Source organism: Lepidochelys olivacea (assembly GCF_965140295.1).
Source record: "Lepidochelys olivacea isolate rLepOli2 genome assembly, chromosome: 1".
Classification (NCBI taxonomy): domain Eukaryota; kingdom Metazoa; phylum Chordata; order Testudines; family Cheloniidae; genus Lepidochelys; species Lepidochelys olivacea.
Genome location: NC_140411.1, coordinates 98,990,222 through 99,007,498, shown reverse-complemented (window position 1 = coordinate 99,007,498; position 17,277 = coordinate 98,990,222). Strand labels below are relative to the sequence as shown.

The window sequence follows — 17,277 nt, the reverse complement described above, 5'->3', positions numbered from 1 at the left end:
AGTATGACTGCTAGCTATCATCATCTCATGGGTGCTCATGGTGCTGCTGGCTGGGAGAGCAGCCTGAGGCAGAATGGCCCCCTCAAGGATTCAACTCACAACCCTGGGTTTAGCAGACCAATGCTCAAACCACTGAGCTATCCCTCTGCCAATATTCCAGGCAGGACTGAATCTCCATTAGACAAAACTTAAAGAAGAGAATGACCTGAGTCACTCCCATTTATGTCCAGGCACCCCGACAGACCTCACATTTGGAGGCCACAAGGTCTGCTCAAGAGCGTTTTTGTTCTAGCACAGTTGTCGCAGGATTGGACATCATCCCGCATTTGTGGCCACCAGAACAAATGTGCCACAGCATGCAAAGTCTTGAATTGTCCAAAGTGACCTGCCAAGGGGGTGTCATGATATATGCACAGCACCTCATCTTGGAGGAGCATTGAGGACGTGTAGGTGGCTGTTGACATGGAGGTGGTCATTGACCCAGAAATAGTGATGTAAGGTAGTACTTGGGAGATCCTCCTTGGATGAGGTTATGAGTTTAAAAAAAATAATTTGGAAGGGCTGCTGGACATTTGCTAAGAAAGTCTAGGGCTACAGATCCATAAATGAAATGATGTGGTTTTAATATGCCTGGTGATGATTATTCAGGGTTTTGCAGGTTCTATTAATATTCCCCTTTCCATGAACAGTCTTTCTGTTCTTGTTGCATGGGTGGTATGTGAGTGTGAAATTGAATCTTAAAAAGAATAGGGCCCAATATAACTTCCCCTGGTTCAGTGCCTTGGCAGATCATAGGTATTCTAGATTCTTATGATCTATTAAGACTAGGATGGGGTGTTTGGCCCTCTCAATATAGTGTCACCTTGTCTCAAATCCAGCCTTGATAGCAAGTAACTCCTTATCTGCTATTTCATAATTATGTTCGGCTGGAGTAATTTTTTGTGAAAAATACACACAATGGGCCCCATTCTTTGGGATAGTACTACTGGATGGCGACATCAGAGGCATCAGCCTCAAGGATCATGGGTTAGTCAAGATCAAGGTGGACCATCACTGGGGCAGACATGAAAGCTATATTCACACATTCAAAGTCTTGGTGGGCCTCTGCAGGCCAGTGAAATCTTGCAGGTTTACAGAGGATGGCAGTTATTGGGGCTGTGACTTCTGAGAAGTTTGGAATAAATCTTCTGTAAAAGTTGTCAAACCCCATGTCATTTTTGGATGCTCTGGATTCCGTCCAATCCCAAATTGCTGATACTTTCTGAGAATTCATCCATAGTTCATCAGATGACAAGATGAACCCCAAACATTTGACAGATGATTGATCAGATATGCACTTTTCCAGTTTTGCATACTACCTGTGCTGGTGCAATTATGTAAGAGCTTCAAGGGCATGATGGTTGTGGCTTGCTTGATCACTGGAGTAGATTAAAATATTGTCAAGCTATGCCACCACTAACTGGTCTAGGATATCTCCAAATATGTCTTTGACAAGGTGGTGGAAAGTGGCGGTGGCACTGATGAGTCCAAAGGGCATTACCAAATATTCAAAGTGTGCATACCTAATTCTTAAGGCTGTCTTCCACTTATCCCCCATTCTGATTTGAACTAGGTTATATGCTCTTTTAAGGTCTGGTTTGGTTAACATCCAAGCCATATTCAGCCCAAGAGTGCTGGGATTAACAGTAAGGGATACCAATTACATATTGTTATTTGTTTGAGTGCCCTTAGAGCGTACACTTTTGTGTAAAAACAAGAACAACAACTAAGTGTACTGGGGAGCCTACAGGGAAGGTAAAGTAGTGGATAAAACCTTTATCTAGGTTTTCCTGAAGGTATTCCCTTAATGCTGCTAGCTCTGGTTCAGACATAGAATATATACACCCAAATGGAACTTTGGTTTCAAGATGAAAGTCAATGCGTCAATTGTAAACACAATGCAGGAATAGTGAGTCTGAGTTCTGCTTTTTAAAGACATCCTGAAAGTCTAGGTACTTTGCAGAAACACATGGTTCATCATGTAGTGTTGGCATTTCTGGCCGATAGGGTGGTCACCATGTGGGGAAACATCCGGGTTAATGCAGCGGAATCCTCAGTTTGGTTTCCAGCATTCCAAATTCTTGAATGAGAAGGTAAGACTCTTGCTACAGAAGCTTGATGGGAAGGAAATTGGAACCACAGAACATGGGGATCGTGACGGATTAGCCAGGATGCCTCAAATACCATGGTGAAATGCAGTGAGGAAATAAGGTTAAAGCATAGGACTTCCCCGTGTTCCCCAATCATCACTTCCAGCAGTGCAGTCTCCTGTGTAACTAGGCCCAAAGCCAGTAGAGACCCTTCTCCTTTTTCTACCAGAACTGGGGTAACCTTAGGTGTACTGGAAGACCGGGGACCTGCTCCTGAGTAAAGCAAGGCCCACCATATGGGAAAGACCTGCCCAACCTGTGAGATCTGCAGTTGCAGGGAATCTGTGGAAGTGGGGATGGATGGAGATTCCTGGTTTAACAATCTTGAGGTTTCTCCCTGGTGGCACAGGGCTTAGGACCCCTACTGGGTGTGTGGGTAGTCTTTTCCCTGACATCAGGCTAGCAGGGGGTTTGACATGATGTATGAATACTGATGTCTTGCTCCTCCACAATAGAAGGAGAGGTTCTCCTATCTTCTGCACTCTCACTTGTCTGGGAATAATCAGGGCCATACTGTATCAGTCTGCATAGGCTTGCCAAAGGCTGAGCTTGCTCAGGACTGAAGGCTAAGCCTTGGTCTTGGCTAAGTCACTCTTGTATTCCAGTTGCCATTCATGCATCCATAAATGCTTCTAAACTGGTAGCGGGGAGGTTCACCTATTCCAACTCTTCTTTTAGTTCTTTGTAAAGACTGTAGCAAAACTGATGGAGGAGTATGGTATCCTAACACAGTGGTCTCCAAACTTTTTGGCTCACGCACCCCCAGGGTGAAGACCGGAAGACCTGGCGCAGACTCGCAGCTGACGGAAGAAGACTGGAAGACCTGCTGCAGATGCGCTGCCAGAGGGGAACACCAGCCATGGACATGCCGAGCTACTGCCAAAGAAAAAAAACGGCGGAGTGCCATCCAGCGGCGCTTCTGCTGCGCGCACCCCAGTTTGGAGACGACTGTCCTAACAGACAGGACAGTTGGGCCAAATATTTCCTATAGCACAGCACACACTCAAATACTGGATCACTGGTTCAGAACTACTCATTAATCCACAAACACAACTTTCTGCAGCCACTGAGTTCATGGATATCTTTATACTTCCATAACCTAGAGAGAATTTATTGACCTGACTCATTCATTTCTACAGTACCTTATAAAATCTAACAAGATAACAACTTGAGATGGAAAGGATGCAATCTATTAAAAATTTAGGTTCAGGCAGAATTTTCATCAACCTAATAAATATAAACTATCAAAAGGTGACCATCACGTTTCATATATAAAAAGTAGTTGGTAGAGTAGAGTGCATCTGTCACCGTGAACTGATACATATTACAATCCTACAGGATGCTACATTTCACTTATTTGACCTTGCACTAGAAACACTGATGATATTTAGAATAATACAAAATTAGAAGATCAAAGATAGTGTATTGAGGTTGAAAATACCACATGTAAGGAAATTATACATCCTGATAACGATTGATATAGCTTAAGTAATCATTCCAGGAATATCAAAAAGGGCAAAAATATAGACTATATATCAAGTATGAAATGAACTTATATAAATTAAATCTCACATGGAGAAAAGCTGATACCACTGAGATGACTGTACTGCCAATACTTATACTAGAAATCCTTACTTTAACCAAATTAATAATGTGGTGCAGTACAATAAATTTCGTGGGAGCAAGACCAAAAACTACACAAACCCAAAAATGTGTTTCCCAAAACACGAGAGGAAGGAAGGTTCCAGATTCCGTAATATAAATTTATAACATGAAAACCAAACAAAGATTTTATCTGTAAAACCTACACCCATCCTTCTTTCAAATTGCTCTTCATGATGGATCATATTAAAGAAGTTCTGTATTAAAATCACAAATGAGTTTGATTCCCCGTAGTTTAAATTCCAGGGTATTACTAATTAAGAGGTCTCTTGGTTTTTGGTACTGTTTCTCTCCCTCTATGTGTGAAACTTCCAAGCTGCTAATTGTGTTAGTACATTTCTCAAAGCAATTCTTTGTAACAACAACTACTCACACAGAGAGAGACTCAAAGCAATACTCTGTAACAATAGAAACAGCACCCAGAGACTCCCTGCCCTTTTGTTGTATTCATCTTGCTTTGTTAACAATTGTGATTAAATAGAGATAGAGGATGTATGTGGATGGATGCTTGGTGTGGTTAATAACTGAATGATCAGGGAGGTGCCAGCCTAAGAATCCAGTGTCCATTAGTTGAAGAAGGCGTCAAGTGGAAATAACCAGAGGACACCCGGAGGGCAGACTGGAATCCACCCAACAGCCTCAAGAATGGGAGAATCAAAGAACAAGATAACATCTGGCAGCACGGAGCTGTCAGGAATGTGCTATCTGCTGATTGATTCAGCAACAGCATGATGAAGCAATTCCCATAGACTGGCATAGGAAGAAATTCCTATAAAAATGGACTCCAGAAAGTGAGAACTTTGGGGTCTGATTCTGCAAACCAACTTCCAGGAGCATCAGATGAGCATCCGACAAGGTTCTGCTCCCTCCTTGTGTCCAGGCCACCTGGCCAGTGGCTTGGCATGAGCAACTCTAAGGCTGGTAGTAACTATGATAACAACCTTGCAGAACGTGTGTGTGTGTATGAATGAATGAATGTGTGAATAAATATGAGATTGAATGGAATGTTATAGCTATAACTAACTGTTTACTATGATTCTTTCTGTATTCACAATAAATGTGGTATTTTGCCTTTTCCCCTTAAATAAGATCCTGCTGGTTTTTATTTTATTGGTATAACATTCAAACCTATGTTGGCTGTGATACTTCTAAAGAACCAGCCAGCTAATGATGGATAGATTGGGGTGCCAGTTAGGAATAGCTGGCAGTTATTTTAATTTGTTTATAATAATTAAAAATACTAATGTTCCACCAATCTTTATACATTTGATTGTATCCCTCTCCTAGCACGTCATCTGCCTTCTTAGGCCCTGATTCTATAAAGACACATGTGCCTGGCTTTAAGCAGATGAGAAGTCCTATGGACCTGAATGTAATTACCAGATCTTCTAACTCCTCTGGTATTCTATAGTTTTTCAGGCTATAGTTTTTCAGACTCTTCTGTAGATCTGTCTACAGGGCAGGAAATAACCTTGAATACAATAAATAACTGTCTAATATGGCTGCCCATTCCCTTTTCTCTTGGGGCAGGGAAGCCAGTCAGAGCTGTTCAGTGGTCCCATATGTGGTCCTGGTCTGTAAGCAAATGGAGCAGAACTCCTGTCCCCTTCATAGCCGGGTTAAATAGAACTGGTGTGGGTGGGGGAGGTTTGCAGTGCAGATAATAAAACTGATTGTATTTCACGAGGATGGTGGGTTTTTTTAAAAATTAGATTGGATTGGGGAGTGTATATTTTTTAAATTATGAGACTGGATCTGAGATGGGCTTCGATTTCAAACAACATTTTTGTGAGATGGCAGAAATTGAAAGTATCTTTAAAAAATGTTGAGGGGAAAGAATGTGGGGGTGTTTTAAAAATGAAAAAAGTGTGTGTTGTTTTTTTCTAAATGAAAGTTATGGTTGACAGTGGAGAACAGAATGTATTTTAAAATATAAATTGGGCTGTAGTATTTTTGGAATGAAACTGGTGTTGGAGAAAAGAAGAATTAAATATTTTCTTTGGCAGAGAGGGAAGAGTGGGAGAAGAGAATGAAATGCTGATGTTGACAGTACAAAGGGAGACAGAATGAAGTGCTAGAGTCTCTTTGTCTCTTCCCACTCCATCCCCAACCACCATCTCTGTATTCTGGTATGGAGCTATTAAATATATCCAAAATGTAAATTTATGCAGATATATGCAAATCTATAATCCATTGGTTTTCATTCTGAGAATGTTGGGAAGTATGGACTACTTAAAGCTAAGCATGCGCATAACTGTTCACAACATTGGGCCCTAGGTTGTAGGTAGTTTGGGGTATAGACTGCATCTTTGAATTTCTTTTCACAGCCTCCTTCACAATGTTGTCTGATCTTGATTGTGGCCTCTGGTGCTACTGCAATATAAATATTAAATAATAGAGATGCCTCAGGACAGCTGAGACAGCAATACAAAACCTTTTCCCACTTGACAGTACTTAGGTTTTAGTACTCACATAGAAAACACTTATCAGATAACAAAAAAATAGGTATAGTTGAGTCCAGACAGACAATTTCAACTAATTTTTGAACACAGATGCACTATTGCCAACCCAAAGTGTTAAAAAAAATCATGAATTAGAAAATCACAAGATTGACTTGGAAACAAATACAATATTTTGGTTTCTTTCTATTTGCTTTCTGTTTTTTGAATCTGTCAGGATTTGTGTTTTCACAGTTTTCCCCACAATCATGATGGCCAGAAACTTTTAAAAAAAATAAAAGTGAGATTCTCACCTAATCAAATAACTCCAAATGTTGGGGCTTAAAAAACACACAAGACCATTTGCAAGTTGGCAAAACTGTCAGATTATGGGACCAATGAGCTCTGAAAACCCACATTAAAAATGTTGTGGCTGAAATAGATTTAAAAGGTGGTATGTCTGTGAGATATTAAATTGATGATTGCCATTATATTCATGGCAATGTTGGCTGTCCACATACCTCTCAGCCTACCAAAGCCCAAATGTAGGACACAATGTGTGACCAAGACCCAAAATGAGGGACACAGAAATGTATGCTAGTTAAAAGGTTGTGGAATTCCTTTATTTCATGTAAAATCAGTAGCTTTTTCAGACCCTGGCCCTTCTGTGGACAGTACTGCCAGCATCAGGAATTCAAGAACTTGGAGTCAGACCCCCAGAATCATGAGACTGGCTTTAAAAATAATGCACTTTAATTTTTCCCTTTGTCTTTCTGAGCCTCTTAGGCATAATTTGCTTCACCTTTTCATACTTTGTCCACAACCATGAGGGCTAGAAACGTATTTTTTTAAAATGAGAGCTGAGATTCTCCACAGTCTCTCCACAGCTGAACCCTGCTTCCCCCCCGCTGAGTTTTGCAATAAAAAAAATCATTAAGAGTTGGCAACACTCTGAACCTCCTGTCTAAGAAGCGGGGACCCCTCTTCCCTTTTGCCACGTTTGGGAAGGGGAGAGCAGCCCCCAGACTGCAACCGCCTGGTACAAATAACTTTCCATCAACTCCGCCCAAACGGTCCTTTGCAGCCGATGTAAATAACGGGTCCCCTCAGGTTCAGCGCACGCGTGGGATGGGGGTGGGTGGGCAGCATGCTGTCCCCCACTGGCGATAGACCATCTCGTGGGGGCGCCAGCCCTGCTGGTCGGGAGCATTCCCCTCCCTCCACGCCCCTTTCCCCTTGTGGCGAGGTGTGGGGGGAGTTAACTGGCCCAACCGCCGATCCGTGGAGGAGGCAGCTCGCGCTGGCAGTTGCGAAGAAGGAGCAAACGGTCCCCGCCGAACAGTCCATGCGGCGCCCGAGCCTGGCCCCGCCTCTCGCGCCAGCCCCCTTCCGAGCGCCGCCTACCGGCGCTGAGGAGCTGGCGCCTGTGTTCGCCACGCAGGTCATTAGGCTGGCTGCTCTGATTGGTCCTCTGGGTGGCCAATAGCGAGAGAGAGAGCGCATCTCCAGGCCAATGGGGGCAGGGTGCCGGGGCTCGTTTATGAATCAACTGGGCCGGCGACGAGAGGTGGGAGGGAGGTCGGTAAAAGCGCTGCGTTGGCGCGGCTTGTCCGCTCCGCCGCGTTCCTCCCTTGCGTGGCGGGGTCCCGGCTGAGCCCTCGCGCCCCGCTTCCCCGGCAGCCCGTTCTCCGTCTGTCCCCATGGCCGCGGCGCGGCGGCGGCTGCTGCTGCTACTGCTGTGCGCGTGGCCGCCCCCGTGCGGGGCCCCAGCCTCCCCCAAGGCCGTGACGGCCCGTCTGGCGGCGAAGTGGCCGGCGACCTCCCTGCTCTTGGAGGCGAGGTGCGTGCGGGTAACACGCTCCCTCGCCGCGGGGCCCGGCCCCGGGGGCGGACGCGGCCTGTGGGGCATGGGGGATCCCTGGCTTCCGCGACGGGGACTCTCGCTCTCCGGTGCCGCTTCCCCCTCGAGCGGGAGGGCGAGGCTCCCTATAACGCGAGTTTTGTCTTGAGCGGGGCAAGTTTTTCTGGTTGTCCAGTAGTTGTGGGTGATCCTTTTGAGACGCCTCAGCCTCTCAGTAGTAACCTCCCGCCCCCATTTAGTAGTTACTGCTGGGAAGAGAAAAGAGGGAATTGCCACCATACTAGATCAGCCCTATGCTCTGTATCAGAAAGAGGATACTCGACTGAATATGCCGTTATAGGTGGCTGTTTGAGGAAGAAAAGGAGGACTTGTGGCACCTTAGAGACTAACCAATTTATCTGAGCATAAGCTTTCGTGAGCTACAGCTCACTTCATTGGATGCATTCAGTGGAAAATACAGTGGGCGATTTTATAGACACAGAGAACATGAAACAATGAGTGTTACCATATAGACTGTAACAAGAGTGACTCAGTCTGTATGGTAACACTCATTGTTTCATGTTCTCTGTGTCTATAAAATCTCCCCACTATATTTTCCCCTGAATGCATCCAATGAAGTGAGCTGTAGCTCACGAAAGCTTATGCTCAGATAAATTTGTTAGTCTCTAAGGTGCCACAAGTCCTCCCTTTTCTTTTTACGGATACAAACTAACATGGTTGCTACTCTGAAACCTGCATGAGGAACATGCATCATGAGATTATTTGCCTCCTTTTCTCATCTAACCCCCTGGAAAAAGCATCTCCTAATCCCTAATAGTTAATGATTGATTTAAGGCTTGAAACGTGGCTGTGGTCTCTTAATTGAGAGGTATCTGCCCTAATACTTCTTACTGGCATAGCAGTTCGCATCTTTAAGGGACATAAATGGATGCTGTTGGCTATTTACATAGCGCTATAGTTGCATGAATTAACAAACTATGTAATTTTTAAGGTATAGTATATAAAAGTTGTTATATTTTCCCCTGGTCACATGTTTTGCAGGTCAAACTGAGGAGCAACAACCAGCTAATTTACATAATCTTCCGAGTAAAATAACTTTCCCCTCCCAAATGCAGCAAAGGCATATCAAGGAGTCAGCAGAGGGTGGATAAATGTGTATAGTTTTAATATTAATAAAACAAAACCAGCACACTTAAAGTGATACTGTTAGCTTGAAATCACCTCAGTTTCAGTTTAACTTAAAAAAAGTTAAATTTAGTTTCCAATACCATATATGCCCTTAGTGCCTCTATCACTAAATGTGGATTTACAATCATACTTTGCCATTTTTATAACTTTTATCTCTCCTCTTAGTGTGTGAAAGAGACTCATAAAAAAGGGAAACTGATTAATTGACTGCTTTGTACATTTACAACTCTTCATCTAGAAACATTGGAAACAAAGTAGTAATAATAATAATAGGTAAATTTTCAGTTGATGTCCTTTTAACAATAAAGTGTGATTAGAAAGAGTGACCTGAGTTAAATTGAGAGGACTTCAGTTCTTTGCAATAAAACTAATAACTGTCCTCCACTATTGTGGTGGTAACAAACTATCAATCTTTAAGGCTCTGTACGGATTGGAGACCACCCGTGGATCTCCAGCTAGGTAATTACAAACTGTATCAGTGACAATAATTTAAAAATTCTCAATTGATTAAATGTGCATTTTCATTTTTGCAAAGCAAATATGTATAAAAAATGTATATTTTGTATGTTGACATGTATGTGAAACAAAAATAAAATTGACTAGTACCTTTTACAGGAATAAATCCAACTTATTTAATTTTACTCTGCAGATCTGATTGCTGAGCTTGAGTCACACTGAAAGCATTTGATTCTGACTTTTACTTTAACTGAAAAAGATACAACTAGGTCAGCGTTCATTATTTTACCATAAAAGGTTGCAAGACTATAGTTTAATAGCACTCCTATATTGCTATATAGTTTAAAAGTAGCATCATGTAGATTTTACTGTGCTGTACACTTGAACAAAACCATATGGACAAATTAATGTTATTTATTTTTAAACAGCGAATTTATTGCAGAAGAAGATAATGAGAAGTTTTGGCAGTTTTTGGAAACCGTACGAGAATTAACAATTTATAAGCAAAGAGGTAAGTATTTAAAAAGCATGTTTTAATCAAACACCTTGTACTAAATATAATTGTAATCTTCTTATTAACACATTAATTTTCGTTATGCAAAGACTTACTCTGCAGCTGCTCCTTGGTAGAGGCTCTTCTGCCACAGTGACATCTTATTTTGTGCAGCAGCATCCCCTTTACATGACTGCTTAAAGCTCGTTTTGGCTTCAAATATAGCTGCCCCAGAACACAATGCTGCTAGAGACAATGTCTGACATTGCTGAGCCTGTCTGTCTGATATATGGTATGATGTGACCTTGAGATCATTGAGAATGCACAGCATATTTGCCCTTCTCCTTTTGGGAAGGTTTCTACCCTGTGTGAGGGCTCTGAAATGGAGCTTATTTAGGGAATTCAAGAGGGACAGGAGTGCAAGAAGTGAGTCTTACTAAGAATGATTTCTGCTTACCCAAATGCCTGTGGTGAAGCTAATTGTTGCGTGTGAATATTTACTCTAGAAACACGTATTTCTGTGGGAAAAAAATTGTTCCACTCATAACTCTTGTTGAATGTATTCTTGGACCATCAGATGACTCTGGTGAACCTAATACCCTGAAGTACTCTATAATAAAATAATTAGACTCACATGGTCACAAAACACAATGATTATCGTGTATATAAATACTGCAGTGTTGATTAAAATAGCAAAATTAAAAGAAAAATACTAGTTATGCATAATATGGAAAGAAATAAAGGGCAGATTTACAGGTGTCAAGGTTCCTCCCCGACTCTGAACTCTAGGGTACAGGTGTGGGGACCTGCATGAAAAACCTCCTAAGCTTATCTTTACCAGCTTAGGTCAAAACTTCCCCAAGGTACAAAATAGTCCACCCTTTGTCGTTGGATTGGCCACTACCACCACCAAACTAATACTGGTTACTGGGGAAGAGCTGTTTGGACGCGTCTTTCCCCGCAAAATACTTCCCAAAACCTTGCACCCCACTTCCTGGACAAGGTTTGGTAAAAAGCCTCACCAATTTCCTTAGGTGACTACAGACCCAGACCCTTGGATCTTAAGAGCAATGAACAATCCTCCCAATACTTGCACCCCCCCTTTCCTGGGAAATGTTGGATAAAAAGCCTCACCAATTTGCATAGGTGACCACAGACCCAAACCCTTGGATCTGAGAACAATGAAAAAGCATTCAGTTTTCTTACAAGAAGACTTTTAATAAAAATAGAAGTAAATAGAAATAAAGAAATCCCCCCTGTAAAATCAGGATGGTAGATATCTTACCGGGTAATTAGATTCAAAAACATAGAGAACCCCTCTAGGCAAAACCTTAAGTTACAAAAAAGATACACAGACAGAAATAGTTATTCTATTCAGCACAATTCTTTTCTCAGCCATTTAAAGAAATCATAATCTAACACATACCTAGCTAGATTACTTACTAAAAGTTCTAAGACTCCATTCCTGGTCTATCCCCGACAAAGACCAGCATATAGACAGACACACAGACCCTTTTTCTCTCTCCCTCCTCCCAGCTTTTGAAAGTATCTTGTCTCCTCATTGGTCATTTTGGTCAGGTGCCAGCGAGGTTACCTTTAGCTTCTTAACCCTTTACAGGTGAGAGGAGCTTTTCCCTGGCCAGGAGGGATTTCAAAGGGGTTTACCCTTCCCTTTATATTTATGACACGCCCCCCAAATCTCAGCTAGGGTGAAACACTGGCTGGGATTTCTTCCTGGAGCTCTAGGAAAAACAGAGTTAATAAGACACATGCATCTCTAAATATACTACCAAGTACATAAAGACTAACAATATTTTCCACATCTCAACGACGATTTTAACCAGTTGATTCTGGGAAACTTTCACGGGAGAGTGCATCAGCCACTTTGTTAGAAGCTCCTGAGATGTGTTGGATGTCGAAATCAAAATCTTGGGGAGCTAAACTCCACCGAAGAAGTTTTTTGTTAGTTTCCTTGACGGTGTGAAGCCACTTCAGTGCAGCATGGTTGGTTTGCAGGTGGAAACGCCGCCCCAAACATATGGGTGTAGCTTTTCCAGAGCGTAGACAATGGCGTAACATTCTTTTTCAGTGACTGACCAGTTGCTTTCCCTCTCAGACAGTTTTTTGCTGAGAAACACTACAGGGTGGAATTCTTGATCAGGTCCTTTCTGCATTAAAACTGCTCCCACACCACGCTCGGACGCATCTGTGGTTACTAGGAACGGTTTGTCAAAGTCTGGGGCCCTTAGTACAGGGTCAGACATGAGTGTCGCTTTAAGCTTGTTAAAGGCCTTCTGACGCTTTTCGGTCCACTGAACAGCATTTGGCTGTTTCTTTTTGGTTAGGTCTGTCAGTGGGGCGGCGATTTGGCTGTAGTGCGGTACAAATCGTCTGTAATAACCGGCCAAGCCTAAGAAGGATTGAACCTGTTTCTTTGACTTTGGGACAGGCCACTTTTGGATAGCATCCACTTTGGCCTGTAGGGGGCTGATAGTTCCTTGACCCACCTGGTGTCCAAGGTAAGTCACTCTGTTTAGGCCTATTTGACACTTCTTAGCCTTAACAGTTAGTCCTGCCTCCCTTATGCGCTCAAGGACTTTTTGTAGCTGTTCCAGGTAGTCTGCCCGGGAATCCGAAAATATGGCCACATCGTCAAGATAGGCGACTGCATATTCTCCTAATCCCGCTAGGAGACCATCTACAAGTCTTTGGAAAGTGGCGGGTGCATTTCGCAGCCCAAAAGGGAGTACATTAAATTCATACAGCCCGAGATGTGTGATGAAGGCTGACCTTTCCTTGGCCGATTCATCTAGCGGTACCTGCCAGTACCCCTTGGTTAAGTCCAAGGTAGAGATGAACTGGGCCCGTCCCAATTTCTCTAATAGTTCATCTGTGCGTGGCATTGGATAGTTGTCTGGGCAAGTTACAGCATTTAGCTTACGGTAGTCCACGCAAAAACTTATTTCCCCATCTGGTTTGGGAACTAGAACCACTGGAGATGCCCATGCACTTTCAGAGGGGCGGATTACACCCATCTGTAACATATTCTGGATCTCCCGTTCTATAGCAGTTTTAGCTTGAGGAGACACCCGGTAAGGTTGGACTCTAATTGGGTGAGCATTACCTGTGTCAATGGAGTGGTATGCCCGTTCAGTCAGTCCTGGGGTGGCTGAGAACGTTGGTGCGTAGCTAGTGCACAGCTCCTTGATCTGCTGTCGCTGCATACACCCAAGGGTCATGGAGAGGTTCACCTCTTCCACACCACCAGCACATTTCCCTTCGTAGTAGACACCTTCAGGCCACTCAGCGTTGTCTCCTCCCTGGGCTGTAAACTGACAAACCTTTAATTCTCTGGAATAAAAGGGCTTTAGAGAATTAATATGGTACACCTTAGGCTTTCGGTTGGAGGTGGGGAATGCTATGAGATAATTAACAGCTCCCAGGCGCTCCTGGACCACGAATGGCCCTTCCCACGATGCTTCCATTTTATGGGCCTGGAGCGCCTTTAAGACCATGACCTGGTCCCCTACTTTGAAGGAACGCTCTCTAGCATGTTTATCATACCAGGCTTTTTGCTCTTTTTGAGCATCCTGTAAGTTTTCTTTAGCAAGGGCTAAAGAGGTTCGGAGGGTGTTTTGTAGGTTGGTTACGAAGTCCAGAATGTTAGTTCCTGGAGAAGGTGTAAATCCCTCCCATTGCTGCTTCACCAACTGCAATGGCCCCTTAACCTCACGGCCATATACAAGTTCAAATGGGGAAAGCCCTAAACTGGGATGTGGTACAGCTCTGTAGGCAAAGAGCAACTGCTGCAACACTAGGTCCAAATCGAATTTACGTATCATGGCCCCCAAAGTTCCATTAAACTTCTCCAGCATGCCATTTGTTTGATGGTGGTAAGGAGTGGCAACCAAGTGAGTTACCCCATGAGCTTCCCAAAGGTTTTTCATAGTTCCTGCCAGGAAATTAGTCCCTGCATCTGTGAGGATGTCGGAGGGCCAACCTACTCTGGCAAAAATGTCTGCTAGTGCCTGGCACACACTTTTAGCCCTGGTGTTGCTTAGAGCTACTGCTTCCGGCCATCGGGGGGCAAAATCCATGAAAGTCAGTATGTACTGCTTTCCTCTGGGTGTCTTTTTCAGAAAAGGACCCAGAATATCCACAGCTACTCGCTGAAATGGAACTTCAATGATGGGGAGTGGCTGGAGAGGGGCTTTGACCTGGTCTTGGGGTTTTCCCACTCTTTGGCACACCTCACAAGACCGGACATAGGTAGAAACATCCTTGCCCATTCCCTCCCAGTGGAATGACCCCCCCCCCCAAAACGGTCTTTGGTCCTGTTCACCCCAGCATGGCCACTAGGGTGATCGTGGGCTAAGCTCAAGAGCTTGGCCCGGTATTTAGTTGGAACTACCAACTGTCTCTGAGGATGCCAGTCTTCCTGGTGTCCACCAGAAAGAGTTTCCTTGTATAAAAGTCCTCTTTCTACAACAAACCTGGATCGATTAGAAGAGCTGAGAGGCGGTGGGTTGTTCCGTGCCACCGTCCAAGCTCTCTGGAGGCTTTCATCTGCTTCCTGTTTGGTCTGGAACTGTTCCCTTGATGCTGGAGACATCAGTTCCTCATTGGATTGTGGACCTAGGCTTGGTCCCTCTGGAAGCTATATAGGGGATGGAGCTGTTTCTGTTGACTGTGAACCACTCTCCGCTGGTGCACTATGTTGGGATTCAGGCTCCGGCTGAGCCTCTTGTGTAGGGTTATGGGCTGCTGCCAGTTCAGGGTCGGTGGGGCCCTTTGGTGTTGAGGTTGCAAGTACTGGATTCAGTGCTGACAATGGGTCTGGTGTTGGTTGTTCGGCTGGTTCCGGTTCTGGGACTAGTTCCATCTGGGTTTCTGGGACTGGATCCACTACTGCTGTTGCAGACATTGGCCTGGGGTCCGGGTCCATCGCTTCTGACCGGGTCCTGATAGAAGTTTCCAGAACAGAGCTAGGCCTCACGGCTTGTTTAGCCTAGCTGCGGGTGACCGTTCCCACCTTCTTGGCCTGCTTCACATGCTTGGCCAAGTCTTCCCCCAACAGCATGGGGATGGGATAATCATCATAGACTGCAAAAGTCCACATTCCTGACCAGCCCTTGTACTGGACAGGCAACTTGGCTGTAGGCAAATTGAAAGAGTTGGACTTGAAGGGTTGAATCGTCACTTGGATCTCTGGGTTGATTAAATTGGGATCCGCTAAGGAAGCATGGATAGCTGACACTTGTGCTCCGGTGTCCCTCCACGCGGTGACCTTCTTCCTGCCCACACTCAGTTTCCCTCCGCTCCAAAGGTATCTGGGAGGTATCTGGGCCTGCGGACCTCTGGTGTGATTCCGGTGCAATGAACTGTAATCTGTTGGGGTTCTTGGGGCAGTTGGCCTTTACATGCCCCAGCTTGTTACATTTAAAACATCATCCAGCTGACGGGTCACTGGGGCGAGGTGGGTTGCTGGAGAATGGGGTGGTGGGACGATAAGGGGTCTGGAGGGTTCTTTGGGAGGTAGGTGGAGCCTTGGGCGGCCCCCGGTAATAGGGTGTGGTCTGGGGTTGTCCCTTCTGGTCTCCGCTCCAACTGCAACCAGTTTTCTTCTTCTCTGCCACCTCCACCCATCTGGCTCCAATCTCTCCTGCCTCGATTACAGTTTTGGGTTTCCCATCTAGGATGCATCTTTCTATTTCCTCAGGAACACGCTCTAAGAATTATTCCATTTGCATTAGGAAGGGCAAATTTACTGGAGATTCAACACTTGCTCCTGATATCCAGGCATCCCAATGTTTCACAATGTGGTAGGCATGTCGGGTAAATGACATGTCTGGTTTCTACCTTAGGGCTCTGAACCTCTGACGAGACTGCTCGGGTGTTATCCCCATTCTGACTCTCGCCTTGGATTTAAACAGTTCATACTTGTTCATGTGTTGTTTAGGCATTTCAGCTGCCACCTCAGCTAAGGGTCCGCTGAGCTGTGGCCTCAGCTCTACCATGTATTGGTCGGTAGAGATGCTGTACCCAAGGCAGGCCCTTTCGAAGTTTTCTAAGAAGGCCTCAGTATCATCACCTGCCTTGTAGGTGGGGAACTTTCTGGGATGGGAAGTGGTACCTGGAGAAGGATTGCTAGGGTTTGTTGGTATATTCTGCTGGGCCTTTATCCCCTCCATCTCCTCCACATGCTTCCTTGCCTCCATTTCCCTCTTGTGGGCAGCCTCCTGTACCTCCTTCTCCAGCCGCATGAGTTCTATCTGTCTTTCATGTTCCCTTTGTTTTTCCTCAGCCTGAAATTTGGCTAATTCCAGCTGTAGTCGAACCGCGGATTTTGTCATTCTAACCTTTCTGTTTTTAACTAACTTTACACCCGAGGTTTAGAAATAAAACAAACAAAACTTGGCTGTAAAATTTTGCTGTGCTGGAATAGAATACCTATTCTCTGATAGTGATTGTCAGCCTACAGAAAAAGACAATTCCCTTGTCTCTGCTCTGGGCCCAAATCAAAGCAAAAAACCTCCAACTACTTGGAAACCTGCTTACCCAGCCCAAAGAAAAAGCAAATGGGTAGAACACACCCCCCCTATTTACTTTTAGGAAAAAAAAAACTCTGGGTTGGAAGACTGTGAATTTCCCTGCAGGAGTTAAGTACCCTGCCTCCAGGCAAAGAAAACCTGCAATTCACAAAGATAATCCCCTTTTGTCTCTGCTTGGCCACAAAGCAGAGAAAAAACAAGCTGCTTTCAGTTTCAGCTGCTTTCTGGACTTCCTTTCCTAAGGAAAAAAAATTATTTTTTTAAAATCTGTATTTCTAGTTCAAAAAATCTCAAAATGATTTCAGGTTAATCCCACCACTATGCCACCATGTCAAGGTTCCTCCTCCACTCTGAACTCTAGGGTACAGATGTGGGGACCTGCATGAAAAACCTCCTAAGCTTATCTTTACCAGCTTAGGTCAAAACTTCCCCAAGGTAC

At 44.3% G+C, this 17,277-nt stretch overlaps 1 protein-coding gene across 1 annotated transcript in view; it reads left to right on the top strand.

The window, feature by feature from the left end:
• The first annotated feature begins 7,245 nt into the window (after window positions 1-7,245).
• The window catches only part of UGGT2 (UDP-glucose glycoprotein glucosyltransferase 2), a 306,688-nt gene continuing 296,656 nt past the window's right edge, over window positions 7,246-17,277 (top strand). Inside the window, exons 1-2 of the mRNA XM_084618017.1 lie at window positions 7,246-8,129; window positions 10,223-10,305. Of these exons, the coding sequence (XP_084474143.1) occupies window positions 7,990-8,129; window positions 10,223-10,305 (223 nt within the window). The 5' untranslated portion in view covers window positions 7,246-7,989. The remainder of the gene's footprint in view (window positions 8,130-10,222; window positions 10,306-17,277) is intronic.